Source organism: Rhinoderma darwinii, chromosome 5, assembly GCF_050947455.1.
Source record: "Rhinoderma darwinii isolate aRhiDar2 chromosome 5, aRhiDar2.hap1, whole genome shotgun sequence".
NCBI classification, from domain to species: domain Eukaryota; kingdom Metazoa; phylum Chordata; class Amphibia; order Anura; family Rhinodermatidae; genus Rhinoderma; species Rhinoderma darwinii.
In genome coordinates this window covers 207,230,109-207,251,298 of record NC_134691.1, presented here as the reverse complement: position 1 = coordinate 207,251,298, position 21,190 = coordinate 207,230,109, and the positions used below count along the sequence as shown (strand labels likewise).

Genomic DNA, 21,190 nt, shown 5'->3' with positions numbered 1-21,190 from the left:
GAAGTGTCCTTCTGCCATAGGTAAACAGCTGCCAAAAGAGAGTGAACTTGTTCCGTGAGCTCTACGGTTCAAATGTCCATCCAGTGGTATCAGAGACCCAGGGTATGCCAAGAAAACATTCCCCACACCATTACTCAACCTCCACCAACCTAATCTGTTGACACCTGACAGGAAGGGATTATCTATTCATGCTGCTTGCACTAAAATATGACCATTACATCAGCACGGTGCAACAGAAAATCTGAATTCCTCTGACCAGGCCATCTTCTTTCTATTGCTCAGTCATCCAATTTTTGCGCTCTTTTGCCCACAGGAGTCTTGCCCTTCTGTTTCCCTTAGACAGCAATGGCACTGGAATTGTTTGCCCACGGTTATAGCCCATCCATGCTAAGCAACAATGAGTTATGCATTTGAACATATTAATTGGAGAACCAGCATTTTATTAAGCTGCAATTTGCTTGCCTGCGTGTCAAAGATTTTTTTACATCCTACTCTGACCCCTTTTATCGATTGTTTATGGCCACAGGCTCCCCTTTCGGTGGATGGCCACAGGCTCCCCTTTCGCTGGATGGCCACAGGCTCCCCTTTTCCTCAAAGACCCCACAAGGTTGGCAGTTTTTAAAGTACTGGCCCCGGCTAGTCTAGCACCAATGACCATGTCTCGTTTCAAGTCGCTCAGATCTGTTGATTTTCCCATTCTAATGTGAATTAACACAAACTGATCTGTGGATCACGTGTCTAATTTCCATACAGAGTAGCTCTAACCGTAAAATGGCAGGTGTCTCTAATAAAGTGGCCAATCAGTTTAGAAAACAACTTATATATCTGGTACGCCAATTGTAAAATCTCTTTTTTCTAGATTTTAACCAGTTCAGGACTGGGCTATTTTGCGCCTTCAGGACCAGACACCATTTAGGCATTTTTAGCACGTGTTAGTTAAATGGCTATAACGTTTTTATTTGTTGAGCTAACGACGTGACTTTTGCGACGTTTTTTCCGTAGACAATGCAGGTTTAATTTTTTATCGTTTTTATACACACTTTTTTTGCTATTTTAGAATTTTTATTCATAAAGTTTGAAAATAATTACGTTTCAGCTATTTTTTTGGGGTAATAACATAGTTTTACCCTAAAATAGACCTTTTATTTGTGATCGTCATTGTCTACCGTAAATTTTAATATATTACATGTCTATATTAGGGTAATTGGGTCAGTGCTAGCGTTACGACAATGATTGGCGGGAGGGGAAAATTTTTTTTGGGGTGGGTATTTTATGTGTATTTATTATTAATTTTTTTTGCACTTTACTTTTACTTTTTTATTACTATGGTCTTTCCCTCAAAGGTCAAAAAAGACCTTTGGGGAACTTTATATATATTTTTTTCTTTCTTTTACACCATCTTTTTCCACTGTAACTGGGGCAATCAGCCCTCTCATAGTGACGATTGTCACTAATAGGGCTGTGCTGGGTCTAGTAAGACCCAGCAGCAGTCTGTCAGTAACGGCACCTGGCGATCATGTGACCAGTAACATGAACCCCGGGAGGAATAGAGACAGCGGCGCGGCCATTGAGCGCTGTGTACAAGTGATCAGAGAAGGCAGAAGCAGCGAAAGCTGCTCCTATCCTCTCCTCAGGGTCCCCGGCAGTCACTGACAGCCGGAGACCCGACATTCAGCTGCCCGATCGCTCGGGCAGCAAGTTAAAACCCGAGCCGTAAAAAGTCTATGGCTCGGGTTTTAAGGACGCTGACCGCTGGCCATAAAAACACAGCCAGCGGTCGGGAACCAGTTAACCAGGTTTTTCAAAAAATAATGAAAAGGCTATTCAAATCATTTTTTTATTTTAAATAAATCAATGTTTTAACGTTTACCTAACTTTTCAGAATCAGCAGTCATATGTGTGCACATGAGGAATAACACTATTTCTGACCATTATATGACTTGTATTATGCATTTTTAGTAGGCTCTCTAATTCTCAGTTGTCTCTGAGATAGTGAGTGGAGCCTAAGTGCTATCATGTCTTCTATACACAGAACACACAGAAGAGGAGAATCCTGCTATCAGATCTCTGTTTATTACATAGACTTTGAGCAGCGATACGTGCGTGACTCCCCTCCCCCACACTTGGTTATTGTATCCCAGGTATATAATTATTCACATGCACATGTTGTTATGTCCTAATATGAAATATATTTTTTTATAATTTTGATACATCTATCTCGGGGTGGATGTCTTATGATTGCTTATTTTCTTATTGCGCTCTAAACTTCATTTGACCGTGTAATACAGGTCTTTAAGGCCCCATGCACACGACCATAAAAAAACCTCAGTTTTTGCGGTCCGCAAAAACGGACCCATTCACTTTCATTGAACGCGGATACCTTTCCGTAGCACTACGGAATGGTGTCCGTGCCGTGGAAATGTTCCGGGAATTATGGAACATGTCCGTTCTTTTACATTTTGCGGGCCGTGCTCCTATACTTTGTATGGGAGCACGGCCCGAAAATGCGGCTGTCAGTCGGCGGCGGCGGGCCGTGATTGCGGGCACGGTCGTGTGCATGGGGCCTAACTCTGTATCTCTCATTTCCTCCCACATTTGTACTACATGCATTTATTTATTTTTTGCTTTATGTACACATTATATTGTAGAGCATTTTTTAATGTTTCCACTCTGTCGTCACACTAATTTCGTATGTTAGGGGTGGGTAATTTTTCAATAAAGATTTGCTTGTAAGACTACTTATAAGGTTGAGTACCCTCTCATTTGGATGTTAACTTTCTCCCTCTTTTAGCGATGGAAAACAAAAACCAAAAAATTTGCTATCTATCCAAAGGGTTAAAACGGCTGCATACAAACGGTTTTGGTTTGGGACGATTTTTTTGTGGTGAGGGCCTTTTTTTTTTTTTAATGTAGCATGCTCTGGGTATTGCATTTTTTTCATAGGCTTCTTTATAAACCTTGAAAAATGCCACCAAAGACGCTTTTATAAGGCAACCATAAAAAAATACATTTGAAACTCATGTCGTTGTTTTACATGCGTTTAAAAACACTGAAACAATTGTGTGTTAACCCCTTGAGTACCCAGCTCATTTTGGCCTTGAGGACCAGACCCATTTTTTCAAATCTGACATGTATCACTTTATGTGGTAATAACTCCGGAATGCTTTTACCTATCCAAGCGATTCTGAGATTGTTTTCTCGTGACACATTGGACTTTAGTTTAGTGCAAAAATTTGGTCGATAAATTCATTGCTTATTTGTGAAAAACACCAACATTTAGCGAAAATATGAAGAAATTATGATTTTTCCAATTTTAAATGTATCTGCTTGTAAGACAGATAGTAATACCACACAAAATCGTTACCAATTAACATCTCCCATATGTCTACTTTATGTTTGCATCGTTTTTTGAACATCCTTTTATTTTTCTGACCTCACAAGGCTTAGAACTTTAGCAGCAATTTCTCATATTTTTAAGAAAATTTCAAAAAGCTATTTTTTCAGGGACGAGTTCAGTTCTGAAGTGGTTTTGAGTGCCCTATATATTAGAAACCCCCATAAAACACCCCATTTTGAAAACTGCACCCCTCAAAGTATCCAAAACAGCATTCAGAAAGTGTTTCAACCCTTTAGGCGTTTTACAGGAATTGAAGGAAAGTAGAGCTGAAATTTTCAAATTTCATTTTTACGAAATTCATATGTAATACATTTTCTTCTGTACCACAGAAGGTTTTACCAGAGAAACGCAACTCAATATTTATTGCCCAGATTCTGCAGTTTTTAGAAATATCCCACATGTGGCCCTAGTGCGCTAATAGACTGAAACACAGGCTTCAGAAGCACCTCTTGGATTTTGGGGCCTCCTTTTTTCAGAATATATTTTAGGCACCATGTCCGGTTTGAAGAGGTCTTGTGGTGCCAAAACAGTGGAAACCCCAAAAAGTGACCCCCATTTTTTAAACTACACCCCTCAGGGAATTTATCTAGGGGTATAGTTAGCATTTTGACCCCACAGGTATTTTGCTATATTTTCTGGAGTTAGTCTGTGAAAATGAAAATCTACTTTTTTTCTGGAAAAACTTAAAAATTTCAAATTTTTGCAAGAAATAAAGGAGAAAGCACCTCAACATTTGTAAAGAAATTTCTCGCGATTACGGAAATACCCCATATGTGGTAATAAACTGCTGTTTGGACCCATGGCAGGGCTCAGAAGGGACGGAGCACCATTTGGATTTTGCAGCTCAGATTTTGCTGAATTGGTTTCTGGGGGCCATGTCGCATTTGCAGAGTCCCTGAAGTACCAGTACAGTAGAAATTCCCCAGATGTGATCCCAATTTGGAGACTATACCCCTGAAAGAATTAAATTAGAGGTGTAGTGAGCATTTTGAGCCCTCAGGTGTTTTATAGATTTTATTAGAATTGGTCCGTGAAAATGAAAACATTTTTTTTTCCAATAACCTGTAGCTTTAGCTCAGAATTTTTCATTTCCACAAAGAATACAGGAGAAAAGACACCCCAAAATGTATTACACAATTTCTCCTGAGTAGGGAAATACCCCATATGTGGTTGTAAACGGCTATTTGGACATACGGCAAGGGTCTAAACGGAAAGAGTGCAATTTCGTTTTTGGAGTGGAGATTTTACAAAATTTGTTTTTGACGCCATGTTGCATTGCGCTGAGGTACCAGAGCAGTGAAAACTCCCGAGAAGTGACCCCATTTAGGAAACTACACCCCTCAAGGAATTCATCTAGAAGTGTAGTGAGCATTTTGACCCCCCAAAGGTTTTGCAGAAATTAGTGCACAGTGGATATTGCAGATTGAAAATTGACATTTTCCACATATATGCTATTTCAGTGCCCAATGCGTTGGGCCCAGCTTGTACCACTGGAGACATACGCCCCATAAATTGTTAAGCGGTTCTCCAGAGTACGGTAATACCCCATATGTGGTCATAAACTGCTGTTTGGGCACACTGCCAGGCCCAGAAGGAGCGCCATTTGGCTTTTGGAGCGCAGATTTTGCTTGGTAGTAGTTTTGTTTAGTGTTTTACTGGTGTTTCAGTTTATAATGTGGGGGCATATGTAAGCTGTGCGGAGTACATCAGGGCATATGTAAGCTGGGCAGAGTACATCAGGGTACATGTAAGATGCGCGGAGTACATCAGGGTATATGTAAGCTGTGCAGAGTACATCAGGGTATATGTAAGCTGGGCGGAGTACATCAGGGCATATGTAAGCTGGGCGGAGTACATCAGGGCATATGTAAGCTGGGCGGAGTACATCAGGGTATATGTAAGCTGGGCGGAGTACATCAGGGTATATGTAAGCTGGGCGGAGTACATCAGGGTATATGTAAGCTGGGCGGAGTTCATCAGGGTATATGTTTGCTGGGCGGAGTGTATCAGGGTATATGTAAACTGTGCGGAGTACATCAGGGTATATGTAAGCTATGTGGAGTACATCAGGTTATATGTAAGCTGGGCGGAGTGCAATAGGTCATAATAGGATGATGTAATAATGGGGAGAATGAATAATAAAATTAATTATCCCTGGATAGTGACGTACGCTTTGAACCAATCCTTCATGCACAGGCCGGATTATTGGGTGCAGGAGCCGCACTTCTAAAGGGTGTCTGTGGTGTTGTACAAAATATCCGCACTCCAGTATTGCCTAATCTTTGACTTCTTCACTAGCTCCATATGTAGCACAGACCCCAAAATGTCATCGTTTTCGCTGCATTTACAGGGTCTACCAATGGGGGCTGCAAATGATGACGTGGGGTTTTAGGTGAAGAACTGCTGCACATATAAATTAGTCTGGGCCGTCGTTTTGCATTATTGCGTTCCAAGAGTCATAACTTTTTATTTTTCCGTTGACGAGCTGTGTGAGTGCTTGATTTTCATGGAACGAGCTGTCGTTTTTATTAGTATCATTTTGGCGTACATGCGATAATTTGATCAGTTTTTATTCCATTTTTTCTGAGGTGAGGAGACCAAATACCAGAAATTCTTTCACTATTTTTTTTATAATTTTTTACCGCCGTTCTCTTTGCAGTATAAACAACATGTTTACTGTATTCTGCGGTTCGATACGATTATGGCAATACCAAATTTATATAGTTTTTATATGTTTTACTACTTTTACAAAAAAAACAAACACTTTTTTCTAAATAAAATGTTTTAGTGTCACCATGTCCTGAGAGCCATAACTTTTTTATTTTTTTGTCGACTGAGCTTTGTGAGGGCTTGTTTTTTGCGTGACACACTGTAGTTTTTATTGGTACCATGTTTGGCTACGCGCGACTTTTTGATCACTTTTTATTCCATTTTATTAGAAACAACGTGACCAAAAAAGGAAATTCTGCCATTGTTTTTTATGGTATTTTTTTTACGGTGTTCACCGTGCGGGATAAATAATATGATATTTTTTTAGGTCAGGCCAATACGAACGCGGCGATACCTATTATGTCTAGTTTTTGTCTTTTTTTTCATTTTTTTTCTAATTATAAAGGGCTTGATCAGGGAAACAAGGCGATTATTGTTTTTATTACGTAAAACTTGTATTTTTTTATTTATCTAAAACTTTTTTTTCACTTTTTATTTTACACATACTAGGGGACTGGAAGATCTGATCTTCTGATCCCCTGCACAATACACTGCACTACTTCTGTATGTACTGATGTAGTGCAGTGTATTGTAACTGTCACTTTACAACTGACAGTTGAGCCTATTACTTCCTGCCTTGGGCAGGACCTAATAGGCTCCCGTACCTGGCAACCAGGAAGCCGTTGCTAGGCTTCCTGGTTGCCATTGCAACCATCAGAACCCCGCGATTTTTCGCGGGGGGGGGGGGCAATGGGGTGCAGAGGGAGCCCCCTCCCTCTGTATCAATCACGTAAATGCCGCTGTCGCTATTGACAGCGGCATTTAAGGGGTTAAACTACAGCGATCGGAGAGGACAGTGATCGCTGTAGTTGCAGTGAGATGTCGGCTGTATATTACAGCCGACATCAAATGAAGATGGAGCGAGCACAGCTCCTGTGCCCGCTTCATCCTCAGGGCGTTACTATACGCCCATTTTCGGGAAGGGGTTAATAAAAATAGTGTTTTTTTTACACCGCTTTCTCTGATCTCCTCACGTATCTCACAGAAGTGAGGAGATCAAAGAAAGTGACAGGAGCTTTCTCCTGCAGACGACTGTGATTGGTCAGTCTCTGAAGACTGACCAATCACAGCAATCGCCGGCATTGGGGACTGCTAATTGGTCCCCAGGCCGGTAGCAGAGACGGTTAGCTGTCAATGACAGCTGCCGCCGCTGTTATATCACTATGTGATTTCACATAGTGACAGTTTATTCCTGCGCCGTAATAGTACGGCGAAGGTACGCTGGAATAAGCGGCCAGCGAAGTACTATTACGGCGAAGGTACGCAAGGGGTTAAGGAAGCCTTAAAACACGAAAATGAACGTGGTCCTTAAGTGATTAACCCCTTAGTGACCACCAATATGCCTTTTCACGGCGGTCACTACGGGGCCTTAGGCTAGGCCATGACCTTTTCACAGCGGCCCAGTCTAAGTCCTGCACGGGTATCTGATGACAGCCGGGCTCCTGCTCCAACGGCCACGATCGAAGTTTACTTTGATCGTGGCCATTTAACCCGTTCAATGCTGCGGTCAATAGCGACCGCAGAATTTAACTTGTTTACAGACATAGGGATCTCCCTCGGTCAACTGATTGGCAGCCCGCAAATGCAATCGCGGGCCTCCAATGGGGTGCCATATAAAAGCTCCCAGGTCTGCCCTGGGCATATGCCTATTAGGACGTACCGGAGGCACATCCTAATAGATTGCCTGTCAGATTTACACCGACAGGCAATAATGCTTTGGTACACTAAGTACGCCAAAGCCTTATAACAGCAATCTAAAGATCGCATAGTAAAGTCCCCTAGTGGGACTAAAAAATAAATAAGTAATGTGAAATAAAAATGACAGTAAAAAAAAATTAAATATAAATAAAAGTACACATATATGGTATCGCCGCAACCGTAATGACTCAAACAATAAAGTTCATATGTAATTTAAACCACAAGGTGAACACCGTAAAAAACAAACAAAATTGCTATTTTTTTCCATTGCCCCCCAAAAAAAGTCATAATAAAAGTTAATCAATAAGTCCCATGTAATCCAAAACAGTACCAATCAAAACTACGTCTCGTCCCACAAAAAACAAGCCCTCATAACTAGTGACTGAAAAAGAAAAAAGTTACGGCTCTTGGAAAGCGACGATGCAAAAACAAATAGTTTTAGTTCTAAAGTGTTTTTATTGTGCAAAAGTCGTAAAACATAAAAAACCTCGACATATGTGGTATCGTCGTAATCGTACCGACCCGCAGAAAAAAGGGAAAGTGTTATTTACGCCGCACAGTGAACTGCGTGAATTTAAAATGTATATAACAATGGTGGAATTTCAGGGTTTTTTTCTATTCCCCAAAAAAAGTTAATAAAAAAATTATATGTACCCCAAAATGGTGACACTAAAAAGTACAACTAATCCCGCAAAAAACAAGCCCTCATACAGCTATGTTGACAGCAAAATAAAAAAGTTATAGCTCTTTGAATGCGACTATAAAAAATAAAATAAAAATAAAAAAAAATAGCTTGGTCATTAGGGCCTAAAATAGGCTGGTCACTAAAGGGTTAATCTTGTCATCAAAATCTCAGTTCAGACTTTGGGGAATGTAACTTCGAGTATATCTCATTATAGAAGATGTTAAAAACTGCTCACATATTTAATGTACAATAATGATCATTTTTAATTTTCTTCTAGTCTCCATTATGCCAAAAGTAAAACATTTTATTATAATTGGATATTTTGAGAACCCATCAGGAATATATTTAGATACATCTTTAGAATGTAGGTATAGAATACGGGGAATTTTGCACTGCCCAAAGTCGCTAAACAAAATTGTTTACAATCCGAGGTTGGACAGACCTCTTCCTCAGGTAAGTACACCAAAGTGGCTAATCTGGTAAAAACGCTCAATCAAATACATAAACATAGTGCAGGAAATTACTGCCTTGTGAGTATTGGGTCAAAGTTCAGAAGTGGGAAAGGGGCGGTGGAGTGAATTACTGTGGTACCCCACAAAAATTAAAGCTACAGTCACATACTATAACAGGGACATAAATATGTAAGCTATCTGAAATTCATAAATTTTTATGAAAACTTTTTTACTTTTTGAGATACAGTTTCTATGTATTCTGCCAAAGCCAAATCCGTCAGATCAGCAGAACTGACGGCTCGGCTGAGACCTGGTGTAGGATCCAGCTGCTATCAATCACATCTAAGTTTAAAAAATAAAATTAAAAGCTATTTAAAAGTTGCTTAAAACCATACAAATAAATACTACATTATAATAAATAATACATTGTTTTATTTTTTATTTTTTTAAAATTAGTTCAAAGGCTTAGGCCTCATGCACACTTCCATCACCGTTTTCTCGGCCGTTTTTGACGGATCCGTGTGCACTCCGTCTCCGTTCCGTGTTTCCGTTTTACACGGACGTTTTGCTTCCTTTTTAAAAACGGATGTGAACTTCATTTGAACCTGTCACATGTCCCAGGAAACACCCATAGAAAGTTTACAAGAAGTTTTTGGTGCTGTTTTCTGCAGCTTTCAGAGCATAGAGAACAGTTTGAGATTACTCTGCTTGGCTTACTTTGGTTTTTTGGGTGTTTTGGAGTGAAAATACGAGCCTATCTTCAGGAATGAATGTTTACTGTAGTCTGTGAACTTTTGCTCACCCAGCCGTTGCTATGGCAACGGATCCGTCAAAAACGGACGGCACACGGAAGCCTTCCGTGTGCCATCCGTTTTTTTCACTGACCCATTGACTTCTATGGGCCACACGGTCACTGAATCACTGAGCAAAGTAGGACACGCTCTACTTTGTACGGAACGGAACAACGGATCCATTTAAATAACTGAAGTGTGCATGGGGCCATTGAAATGAATGGGTTCAGGGTGCTATCAGTGACAAAAACGGATAGCACCCTGAAGGAAAAAACTGAAGTGTGCATGAGGCCTTACATATCCTTTACTTACTAATACTGTACATAAAGGACAGTAGATATAAAATGGGAAAAGTAATCTATAAATATTTAAGTATAAAACAATGTGTTTCTTGGTTAAAGTTTGGAATGACAGTCAGGGGAATAATTTTATTATTAAAAGGTCCATATGTGTTACATACACTTTTGCAAAGGGCTTCTTTGGAACAGACTTGTGACAGAAGCCTGGATGGGTTATGCTTTGTATATCAGAGGTTGTTATAGTAATGTGATAATTCATGTGTGTTATATAACATTTTACAAGGCCTTCTTTGGGTCTGACTATAGAGGCCTAACTGGGCCATCCTTTATATTCCAGATGTTGCTATAGTGAAGTGGTTACAGTAGCCTGGAAAGGAATTAATCGGCCTCTTCCCAGTGGTAATCGAATGACAGTGGGCTGCTGGGCCATTTGAATACCACTACAGGAAGCGGTCAACCAATTCCCTGCTATGTGACTATTACTTTTATTTTAGTGCGGTACCGCAGTTATTCACTCCTCGCCCCCTTAACCTTCTGAACTTTGACCCAATACTCACAAGGCCGCAAATTCCTGTACCGTGTTTATGTATTTAACAGATTGTTTTTACCAGATTAGCCACTTTGGTGTGCACTTACCTGAGGAAGAGGCCTGTATGACCTCAAAACGCGTAGTAAACCCTGCATCATAATTAAAGTAGTTTTTTGTCATTTTGTCTATCGACTACGAGTTCGTTATGCAGCACCAATGAAAATTATTTCCTACCTACCTTCTTAAAACTATATCCACTGACTCCACAACTTGGATCTCTGTAAGGCCTCATGCACACGACCGTATTTTTTCCCACCCGTAAATACTGGCGTAAATACGGGTCCGGTGTCACACGTATTCCACCCGTTTTGCACCAGTATTTACGAACCCGTGCCCGTAAATATGGGTCCGGTGTCACCCGTATTCCACCCGTATTTACGGGCACGTTTTTGGCGGCAAAATAGCACTGCACTAATCGGCAGCCCCTTCTCTCTATCAGTGCAGGATAGAGAGAAGGGACAGCCTTTTCTGTAATAAAAGTTAAAGAATTTCATACTTACCGGCCGTTGTCTTGGTGACGCGTCCCTCTCTTCACATCCAGCCCGACATCCCTGGATGACGCGGCAGTCCATGTGACCGCTGCAGCCTGTTATTGACCTGTGATTGGCTGCAGCGGTCACATGGCCTGAAACGTCATCCAGGACGTCGGGCCGGATGTCGAGAGGGACGCGTCACCAAGGCAACGGGCGGGAGACCGGACTGGAGGAAGCAGGAAGTTTCGGTAAGTATGAACGTCTTTTATTTTTATTTTTTACATGTTTATACTGATCGGTAGTCACTGTCCAGGGTGCTGAAAGAGTTACTGCCGATCAGTTAACTCTTTCAGCTCCCTGGACAGTGACTATTTACTGACGTCGCTTAGCAACGCTGCCGTAATGACGGGTGCACACATGTAGCCACCCGTTATTACGAGAGCTCCATAGACTTCTGTGGACTGTCCGTGCCGTTATTACGGCCTGAAATAGGACATGTTCTATCTTTTTCAACGGCACGGGCACCTTCCCGTGAGAAAACGGGAAGGCACCCGTCGCCAATAGAAGTCTATGAGCCCGTTATTACGGGTCGTGATTACGACCCGTAATAACGGGAGTTTTTACGGTCGTGTGCATGAGGCCTAAGGGAAAGTCTGGCGGCGGGCAAACATAGAAAAGTTTTTCTGCTTTAAACGTACTTAGGAGTTGTGCCGTGCGGAGTTACCCTATGAAGCTCGGTCTCCTTTATCTCTTTACATAATTATGATACAATTTTGGGCAGAGGTTAACACTGTTGCCGTGTAGCACTGAGGTCCTAAGTTTGAATTCCACCAAAAACAAACTGCATGGTGTATGAATGTTCTCTGTGTACACTGCTGCAAAATATACTCTATAATCAATGGAAAATAGTTCAAATAAAAGTTCATAAAAAATTCAATGCCCCAAATATTACATATATTAACTGTATATAATAAACAAAATGACAGTTGAATACATTTTTCTTTATGCAAAAATAATGAATATATCAAACCTGTTTTGCACTTCTTTCAAATACTACATATTGTTGACAGTGGTCAAGTCTTCTTTTCCTTAGTGTCCAATAATGAAGCACCCTATTTTCTCTTTGAAACAATTCATTTAAGATATCTAAAAAAAACACAAAATATATATATATATTAATTGTGACAATATGAAGACAGCTGCAATAATCTATTGCAAAACACCGCAAGTGGTTCTCTAACTGTATTGATAATAAGTATTGCTATGCACTTGGGCCCAGAAAACAAACTCTACAATTAAACATTAAATAGTAAAACACTGGGTAAAACTGCCACTGAAAAAAAGACTTGGGGATATTGATAAACCGGAAATGTAACTTTAGCAACCAGTGCCAGGCAGCTGCAGCCAAGGCAAGGAAAATAAAATCATGAGAAACATCAAAAGAGACATTGATGCACATCACAAGAATATAGTTTTGCTTCAATACAAATCGTTAGTCAGACTACATATGGAATACTGTGTACAGTATAAGAAGTACATAGCTGAACTAGAGAAGGCGCAAAGGAGGACGACCAAGGTAACTAAATGGGTGGTTTGCAGTTCCAAGAAAGGGGGTTATTCAGTTTAGACAAAGACGGCTTAGTTGGGATTTAATTACAATGTGCAAATATATAATTGGACAGTAGAGATCTGTCTAATGATCTTTTTACACCTGTCTGTAACCATGACAAGAGGGCATCCTCTACATCAGGGGTCTGAAACTCGGCCGGGTAAATGGGCCGCACATAGAAAAAAACGTTAAGTTGACTGGCTGCATTACTTTAATGTTTGATACAATACAAAATTATTGTTAATCAATTAGTTAAACTACTATAACAAAACGACATTATTATAATACTGCATTACTATAACAATACTACATTACTATAATAATAATAATAATAATAATAATACTACATTGCTATAATAACACTAATACATTACTATAACAATACTACAGTACTGTAATACTACTATAATAATAATACATTTCTATAATACTACTGAATTACTATACTACTACATTACTACAATAATACCGCTAGGTTTATACTTACAGAAAATTTGCGAGTTTACTCCACGTGCTTATTTTAACAATCCAGTTTTCCAGTTTAAGTGTCGCTAAATGCAGTCTGGCTGCTCAGTTGACAGCGTTTGGCAGACAAGAATGTCAAGACTGGGCAGCCACAGTGTCCTCCGTAGAAAGGGACACAGTGCCCCTCGTAGATAGGGCCACAGTTCCCCCCGTAGAGAGGGCCACAGCGCCCCCCCCGTAGAGAGGGACACAGCTCCCCCCGTAGAGAGGGCCACAGCGCCCCCCCGTAGAGAGGGCCACAGCGCCCCCCCCGTAGAGAGGGACACAGCTCCCCCCCGTAGAGAGGGACACAGCTCCCCCCGTAGAGAGGGACACAGTGCCCCCCCCGTAGATAGGGCCACAGTGCCCCCCCGTAGATAGGGCCACAGTGCACTCCGTAAAGTAAAGTGCTACATACACCTCCTTGTATATAGTGTCACACAAACACACACACACCCTATAGTGCTACACATACTCCTCCTATGGATAGTGCCACACCCCCTCCTCTAGGAGTGGAATCCCCAGCCAGAGCACTGCTGAGGCTCTGGCCGAGGACTCCTCTCCTGTAGAGCCAGATTCAATTCTGCTTTTTTGCTATCAAAATATAAGATAAATAAATAAAGTCCCGGACACAGAACACCTACGCTTTTCAAACCTCTCGGTTCTTAGTCATAGCTACTCTGCTAATGCGTATGGTCTGATTTATAGACCAGGCGTTAGAAAGGCATGCGACCACGAGGGGAAAATTAACCCCTTCAAGATCGTGGCTCCTGTAGAGCCCCTGACATCACTGTCCATATGGACAGTGATGTCAGGGGCTCCTCCTGGACCGGAATTCCCTGACAGAGAGTCGGCAACACTCTGGTCGGGAATTCCTCTCCTGGAGGAGGCCCTGACATCACTGTCCATATATGGACAGTGATGTCAGGGCCCACCACTAGGATCGGAATCCCTGGCCAGAGCGTTGCCGACACTCTGGCCTGGAATTCCGGTCCAGGAGGAGCCCCTGACATCACCGGTCACGCTTATTTTGTTTTATTTTCAATTTATAGGATTACAAAAATAAAAATAACATTACATATTTATATTACCCACCCGTCCCGGAATGAGAAGGTAGGAAAAATTAAAATTTAAAAAATAAATAATTACAAAAAACACATTAACTCATTGTGGTACTGCATTTGTCCTTATTTAGAGGTTATAACCATGGATTCATGCCAGACAAAACAAACATGCCGATTTTTCTTATTGTATATCCACCTTACTCTAAACATCATAAGATTAAGCAGATCTTTCCACTGTCTAGTCTTGAGCGGTACCAAAACCTATTCTTTACGATACTGTGTGTGAGCTGGTGTATCTAATCCTACCCCTTGTGATGTGTCAATCCAGATTTGAAACAGGTGCGCCATTTCATTTTCATCTCAGGTAACAGAAAACCTAGAATCGCCCTGGGCGTCAGTCATGTGACTCAGCGTCTTCCCCACACAAATACACATGATGTGAGTGCAAGGCAATTGTGGAGTTGAAGTAGGCTGGTAGTGACATAGCATGGCCAGGGGATGCCAATCAAGATGAGGGGAGCGCACCATTTCAATTTAGATCTCAGGTTTCCGTCGGGTGGACCCCGCAGCGGAAAGTGAAAGTGAAACCACAGCTTCCGTTTCAGTCACCATTGAGATTAATGGTGACGGTAATATCGCTAATGGTTTCCGTTCGTCACGATTCCGGCAGGTTTACGGTTTTCAGACGGAATCCAAAGCGCAGTCGACTACGCTATTGATTCCGTCGTTAAAACGGAAGCTGTGGTTTCACTTTCACTTTCCGTTGCGGGGTTCACCCGACGGAAACCTCCGACAGAACCCCGGAACGGAAAGCGAACGGTGATGTGAACAGGCCCTAAGCTGGACAGTGCTACCTGTATGCCAGAGGTCACAATGTGTGGGTTGGTAGTCACATGACTGACGCCATGTTTAATCCATTCTTTTATCCCATGAATGAATTAATATGGACTAATCTGTGGCTTATACCATTTTTTTAGACAGAGGCTATCGCACTGTTATAAGAAAGGTTTGTGAGGAGAATTTCTAAGACTTTTATATTAGAAAAATGTATGATTTACCATTCTACAAAATATATTAAACAAATAAAAACTGGACAACCTTTTTAAATATTTTTTCCAAGTCTGGCAAAAACCAGACGAAAAGGTTGTCCATGTAGCAGGCATACCAGACAATAGAGGACAAAAAGGGGTTATCATGACAAAACAAACTTTATTTTCCCCACATCTCCATGTAGATGTTTGCTATGAAATGGGAGAATTTCACCCCAGTGAATAAAATATAAAATAGTCTGTCAAAAGTAGAAAAAAAACCATATTGTGTGTTAATAGCATATGAAACTAGCCCCAAAAACTTTAGGGGAAGTTTATTAACCTTTCTAAACCAGTTTTCTGGCGTACAAAAGTTGCAAAAGGTCCAAAAGTCTAAATTTTCAGCTGTTGGGAAGTTTAGGCTGCTCACAGCACTTTTGAATAGCGGAGCACAAAGGTTATTTCCTGCCAAGTTTTACAGGTATTTCAACAGTTTAGTTCACTTTCTAATATGCTATCTACGATATGAAGCAGTATATGAACTGCAAAAAGTTGTAAGTTGTACAGGATGTCTCATAACCAGTACCACTTGTATGGTACAATATGTCAGCTGCACTACGTCCAGCCTGAAAGTGTGAATTAGAGGTCACCTTTCTGATACCTTCAACTTAAACTTTAGATTCAACCAGAGAGATATATTAGCAGTATTATTATATTGTATAGAACAAATTTTGGGGGATACTTTCCCTTTAAGAGTTCAAATAATTGAACAGGTTAGTGCTCCCTTTAGAGAAGCATATTACTATTTCAGGCTTCTTAAATCGGGAACATTTTTGGATACTTTTTATTTTTTTTGAATGCCGTATCCACAACGGTCTGAACCGCAAATTAGATCTTATTTTACAATACGGATGGACTGTCTTTTTTACGGTTTTGAATTATTTCTTGCTATTATACAATTTAAAATTGTCACACCAGATTAGGGACATGAATAAACTCAAAAACGCACTAAGCAAGGCCACTTACTGATACAGGGGCAGGTTAAAACACCTCTTCCCAGCAGGATGCAGACAGACCACAATTGCCACATAGAGGGAAACTGCACAGGTGCAGATACTGATAAAAATAGCCACTCACACACCTCCTATTCATGAAGGGGGGTGGCTGCTTAGTATTGAAATTGTATTACACAAATTATGTAACGTGTTGATTGATGTGATTATACAAAATTCTAATATGCCTGAGGCATAATGAAACCCAGATTACCAACTACTATATAAAGTCAGAGGATAAAATAGAAATGATCAACTTTAATTAACATGAATGCAAACGACATAAGACATACAGGGTTAAAATTGGCCAATGCAGTCTAGCAATATATGACAGATATAAGCCCAATTTCAAAAATTATTTTTAATACCGAAATGTAGGGCTAAAATATTGGGATGAATATGTTAGGTGTATGACAGCACCGAAGTAACAGTCAGCGGCTGCAGTACGCTGAACAGACACCCAAGAAAGCCGATATCGATTCAATGGCAATTGCTAGATAGACATTGAATTATTAAAAGCAGAGAAGCCCCCCCCCCGACATGTTTCGCTACCAACGTAGCGTCCTCAGGGGTATATTGGGTCTTATGGCGGCGCACTCGAGATTCACTTCCCTTAAAGCCTCTGAGTGTGATGTCAGGAGGTGGGTCCGCACAGGGGGCCAATGGAAATGCACCAGGGGCTCATCCTTTGTGGAGCATTTCCCTGTGGCCCCCTGTGTGGACGCACCTCCTGACGTCACACTCAGAGGCTTTAAGGAAAGGGAATCTCTAACTCGCCGCCATTAGCCTCAATATACCCCTGAGGACGCTACGTTGGTAGAGAAACATGTCGGGGGGGCTTCTCTGCTTTAATAATTCAATGTCTATCTAGCAATTGCCATTGAATCAATATCGGCTTTCTTGGGTTGCTAGACTGTATTGGCCAATTTTAAGCCTGTATGTCTTATGTCGTTTGGTCATTTGCATTCATGTTAATTAAAGTTGATCATTTCTATTTTATCCTCTGACTTTATATAGTAGTTGGAAATCTGAGTTTCCTTTATGCCTCAGGCATATTAGAATTTTGTATTGTCTCATATACCCGCCAACTACTATGGTCTACTTATGTTCTATTATTCGATTGATGTGATTACACACATGTTCATAACCACATAACTAGCTACGTTGATTGCCATTGGACAGGATTTTTTTTTTTAAATCAATTGTGCTATATTTCGAACATGCTGTGATTAAGGACCAAGAGCAGCCCGTGTCCTGTTGTGGATTTTAAAGAATCAAAATTAAGCTGATAATTTTATCCCCCAAATGATGCTGGTACCTCTCAGGTTTTGCCATCGAACACCTCTGGGAAAAATTGGAATGCCGATTGTGAGCCAGACCTGCTTGTCCAACATCAATGCCTGACCTCATAAATGCTCTTTTGGCTGAGTGGACAAAAATTCCCAGAGGCACACTCCAAAACCTTTTGGAAAGCTTTCCCAGAAAAGTAGAGGGCTGTTAAAGTAGTAATATGTGGCCCTACTGTATATTAACACCCATTGTTTTGGAAAGGAATGTCCCACAAGCTCATGTGATCTTCAGGTGTCTACATACCTTTAGACAGAGAGTGTACATGTTTTGGGAGGAATATATAACTGTGAGACATTGAAATTCAATGTTTAAATGAAAGCCATATTCCAGTAAATATAAAAAAGTTAATAATTTCAAAAAGTAATTCTTAATAATGGAATCTCTTCTAGTTCCTTATTAATAATTTTTGAAGTGTTGTACATGCTAGGCAGTGCATGAACAGAAAGAAGAAATTAGTTCCTACCATTAATTTGGTTTCCGTTAGACCTCCATGACAGCACCATGAGATGTTGACCCTTGACCTCTGTAGGGACAGGAACACAGAGGTTAAAAAGTTCCCTGCCCGCAAATTCCCACCTGTGTTATTCCAATGAATACACTGGGCACCATTTTTGCTGCAATTAGAAATTAAATCTATTTTTACTATATACACTCTTACAACACAACGAAATAGAAGAATTAAATGAATGCGGTCATGGTGGACTTATGAAAACCAAATTACAAATATAAGCCAATTCCTTTCCATGTCGTACCGCATGACAGCAGAATAAGTAGAATCAGGGGAAAGACAATAGCCAGATCCTGACTAGATGGAAGATCGTCTATTATATTTTGCGATGGTATGAAGACTAGTTCAGGTGGCAGATATGTATATTTGTTTAAGAAAACAAATTTATCTAGAAGAGTGTGCCCGGGTATTGCTGCTCGAAACCACCTAGCAATGGTGCTGTTGGACACTTTCTTATTCCTGTTTTTCTCCTGGAACTGAAGATTGTGATTCTTCCATCTCTCATTAGTAGTTTCCTGGTATTTAACAATCCATCTCTAAACTTCAAACTTCTAGAGGGTTGAAATGTTTCTTCTTTATCGTCTTTTGCATCTGCAAAGAAAGGTCAGCTGAACAATGTCTTGGGACCTGGGAATATTAGACACCACTTGTAACTTGTTAAGTAGGATAATTAAGTGGAGTAAAGTTTTAGAATGATCCTCTCATCTAAGACTTTAATATATTGAGCTCTAATGGAATTTGATCATCCCAAACTTCCTAGCAGATGAAAAGAAAAGCCTCCTTCCAAGACAAATGTTATATACGTAAAAAAGCCATTGTCATGAAACGATCTGATATTAATCCTGATAAAATCCAAATTAAAACGCCACTGTCAAATAGGGCCATGTCTGAGAGCTGCTATCTATACTTTTAGGGTACTCCGTTTAATACAATTTTGAAAAAAAAAAAGTCTTCTTGAGAAGAGCAGATGCATTGTTTAGAATCTCCCAGATGTCTCCCAGCTGTCTGTAGTTGGATGACATTGCCACCTCCACTGGCATTCAATTTTCTAGACACAGGTCCTAAGAGTAGGCCTATTTTTCTAATTGACCAGTGCCTGTCATAACAGAAATTCCTTCTAGAAAGTTTACATCACACATTACTTCATTCACCAGATTAATGGCTGTTTGACCCCTTAAGCAATCGCTGACGCTTTTTCTCCGATCAGAAAAGAATCAAGAAGTATTCCTAGAATAGTTTTTTGGGGGAGGGTGATTTGCAGATATTTAAATTTTCCAAATGGTCAATCCATCTTAATCTTTTTAGGAGGCTGTTTCTCATAGAGCTTTCTGAAGGTCTTACACTGAACCTCAAAAAAGGAGGAAGTCATCCAAATAAGGAATTATGGTTTTTTTCCCATAGAAAAGCTAAGCATTTACACTACAATTTTTGAAAATACCCTTGGAGCAGATGTTATGCTAAAGGGTAAGTCCTAAAGCTAAAATGGAAGAATCTCTTTTGAACCAGTGCAATTGACAAACCGGAGAAACTGTTGGTAGTTTGCATGGATGGGGAAATGCTAATATGCATCTAAGGATAGAATACATATAATGAAATATTTCTTTGTAAGGGGGGGTGTTGATTTTATAGACTCCACCTTGAATTTTCTGTGAAAATCCATTCGTCCAAGAAGCTAAAATCTATAAACTGAACAGTAGGTTCCATTTGGTTTCAGTGGCCTTACCCCTGTTTTTCTTTGAGGACCAAAATGATAACTCCTGATGTTAATATAGAATTTACCCCTTCTGGTTCAGACTGGGTATATTTTTGACAGCTGGGAGGAAACGGAACATCTTGGGAGGAAACGGGGAAAATGTATTTGTAGAATGCACCGATTCTTGGTTATTGTCGTCAGTTCCTCAAAGAATACAAGGAGTGTTACCCCTACATACTTGCCTACTGTCCTGAATTTATAGAGACAGTCCAAGCAAATTACTGTCCCGGGACTGCTTGTCACGGCAACTGCTACATTCAATTGTATCTGTGACCTCAGGACAAAGATACAATTGAATACTATCGCAGAGCAGGAAACTACCCGCTTCCTGCTCTGCCATTCGCTCCTCCTGGAGCGAAACCCCACCCCCCCGGCTACAGCGTTGCCGACGCCCTGGCCGGGGATTTCCGTTGCAGAAGGTGCCACTGACGTCACTGCCCTTATATGGACAGTGAAGTCAGGGCTCTCACTATGAGCGGAATCTCTGGCCAAGGCGACAGCAACACTTTGGCCGAGGATACCTGCGCTCCGGGCGTAGCCCATGACTTCACTGTCCATATAAGGGCAGTGACGTCAGGGGCACCTCCTGCAGCAGAATCCCTGGCCAGAGCATTGCCGACGCCTGGCTGGGGATTCTACTCACAGAGGGAGCAACAATAACTTTATCTACAGGGGGTCTGTGTGCGGCATCATCTTCACGGGGTCTGTGCGCGGCATCATCTACAGGGGGGTCTGTGCGCGGCATCATCTACAGGGGGGTCTGTGCGCGGCATCATCTACAGGGGGGTCTGTGCGCTGCATCATCTACAGGGGGGTCTGTGCGCTGCATCATCTACAGGGGGGTCTGTGCGCGGCATCATCTACAGGGGGGTCTGTGCGCGGCATCATCTACAGGGGGGTCTGTGCGCGGCATCATCTACAGGGGGGGTCTGTGCGCGGCATCATCTACAGGGGGGGTCTGTGCGCGGCATCATCTACAGGGGGGGTCTGTGCGCGGCATCATCTACAGGGGGGTCTGTGCGCGGCATCATCTACAGGGGGGTCTGTGCGCGGCATCATCTACAGGGGGGTCTGTGCGCGGCATCATCTACAGGGGGGTCTGTGCGCGGCATCATCTACAGGGGGGTCTGTGCGCGGCATCATCTACAGGGGGGTCTGTGCGCGGCATC

At 41.3% G+C, this 21,190-nt stretch overlaps 1 protein-coding gene across 3 annotated transcripts in view; it reads right to left on the bottom strand.

The window, feature by feature from the left end:
- Positions 1–21,190, bottom strand: part of TRIO (trio Rho guanine nucleotide exchange factor) — a 539,453-nt gene that overhangs the window by 193,165 nt on the left and 325,098 nt on the right. For 2 of the 3 annotated variants that reach the window (XM_075826894.1, XM_075826893.1), the window contains exons 20-21: positions 18,224–18,283; positions 12,184–12,299 (exon numbers count right to left, since the gene is read on the bottom strand). In XM_075826894.1, coding sequence (XP_075683009.1) covers positions 12,184–12,299; positions 18,224–18,283 — 176 coding nt within the window. The remainder of the gene's footprint in view (positions 1–12,183; positions 12,300–18,223; positions 18,284–21,190) is intronic. The other variant, XM_075826892.1, reaches the window with a different exon arrangement.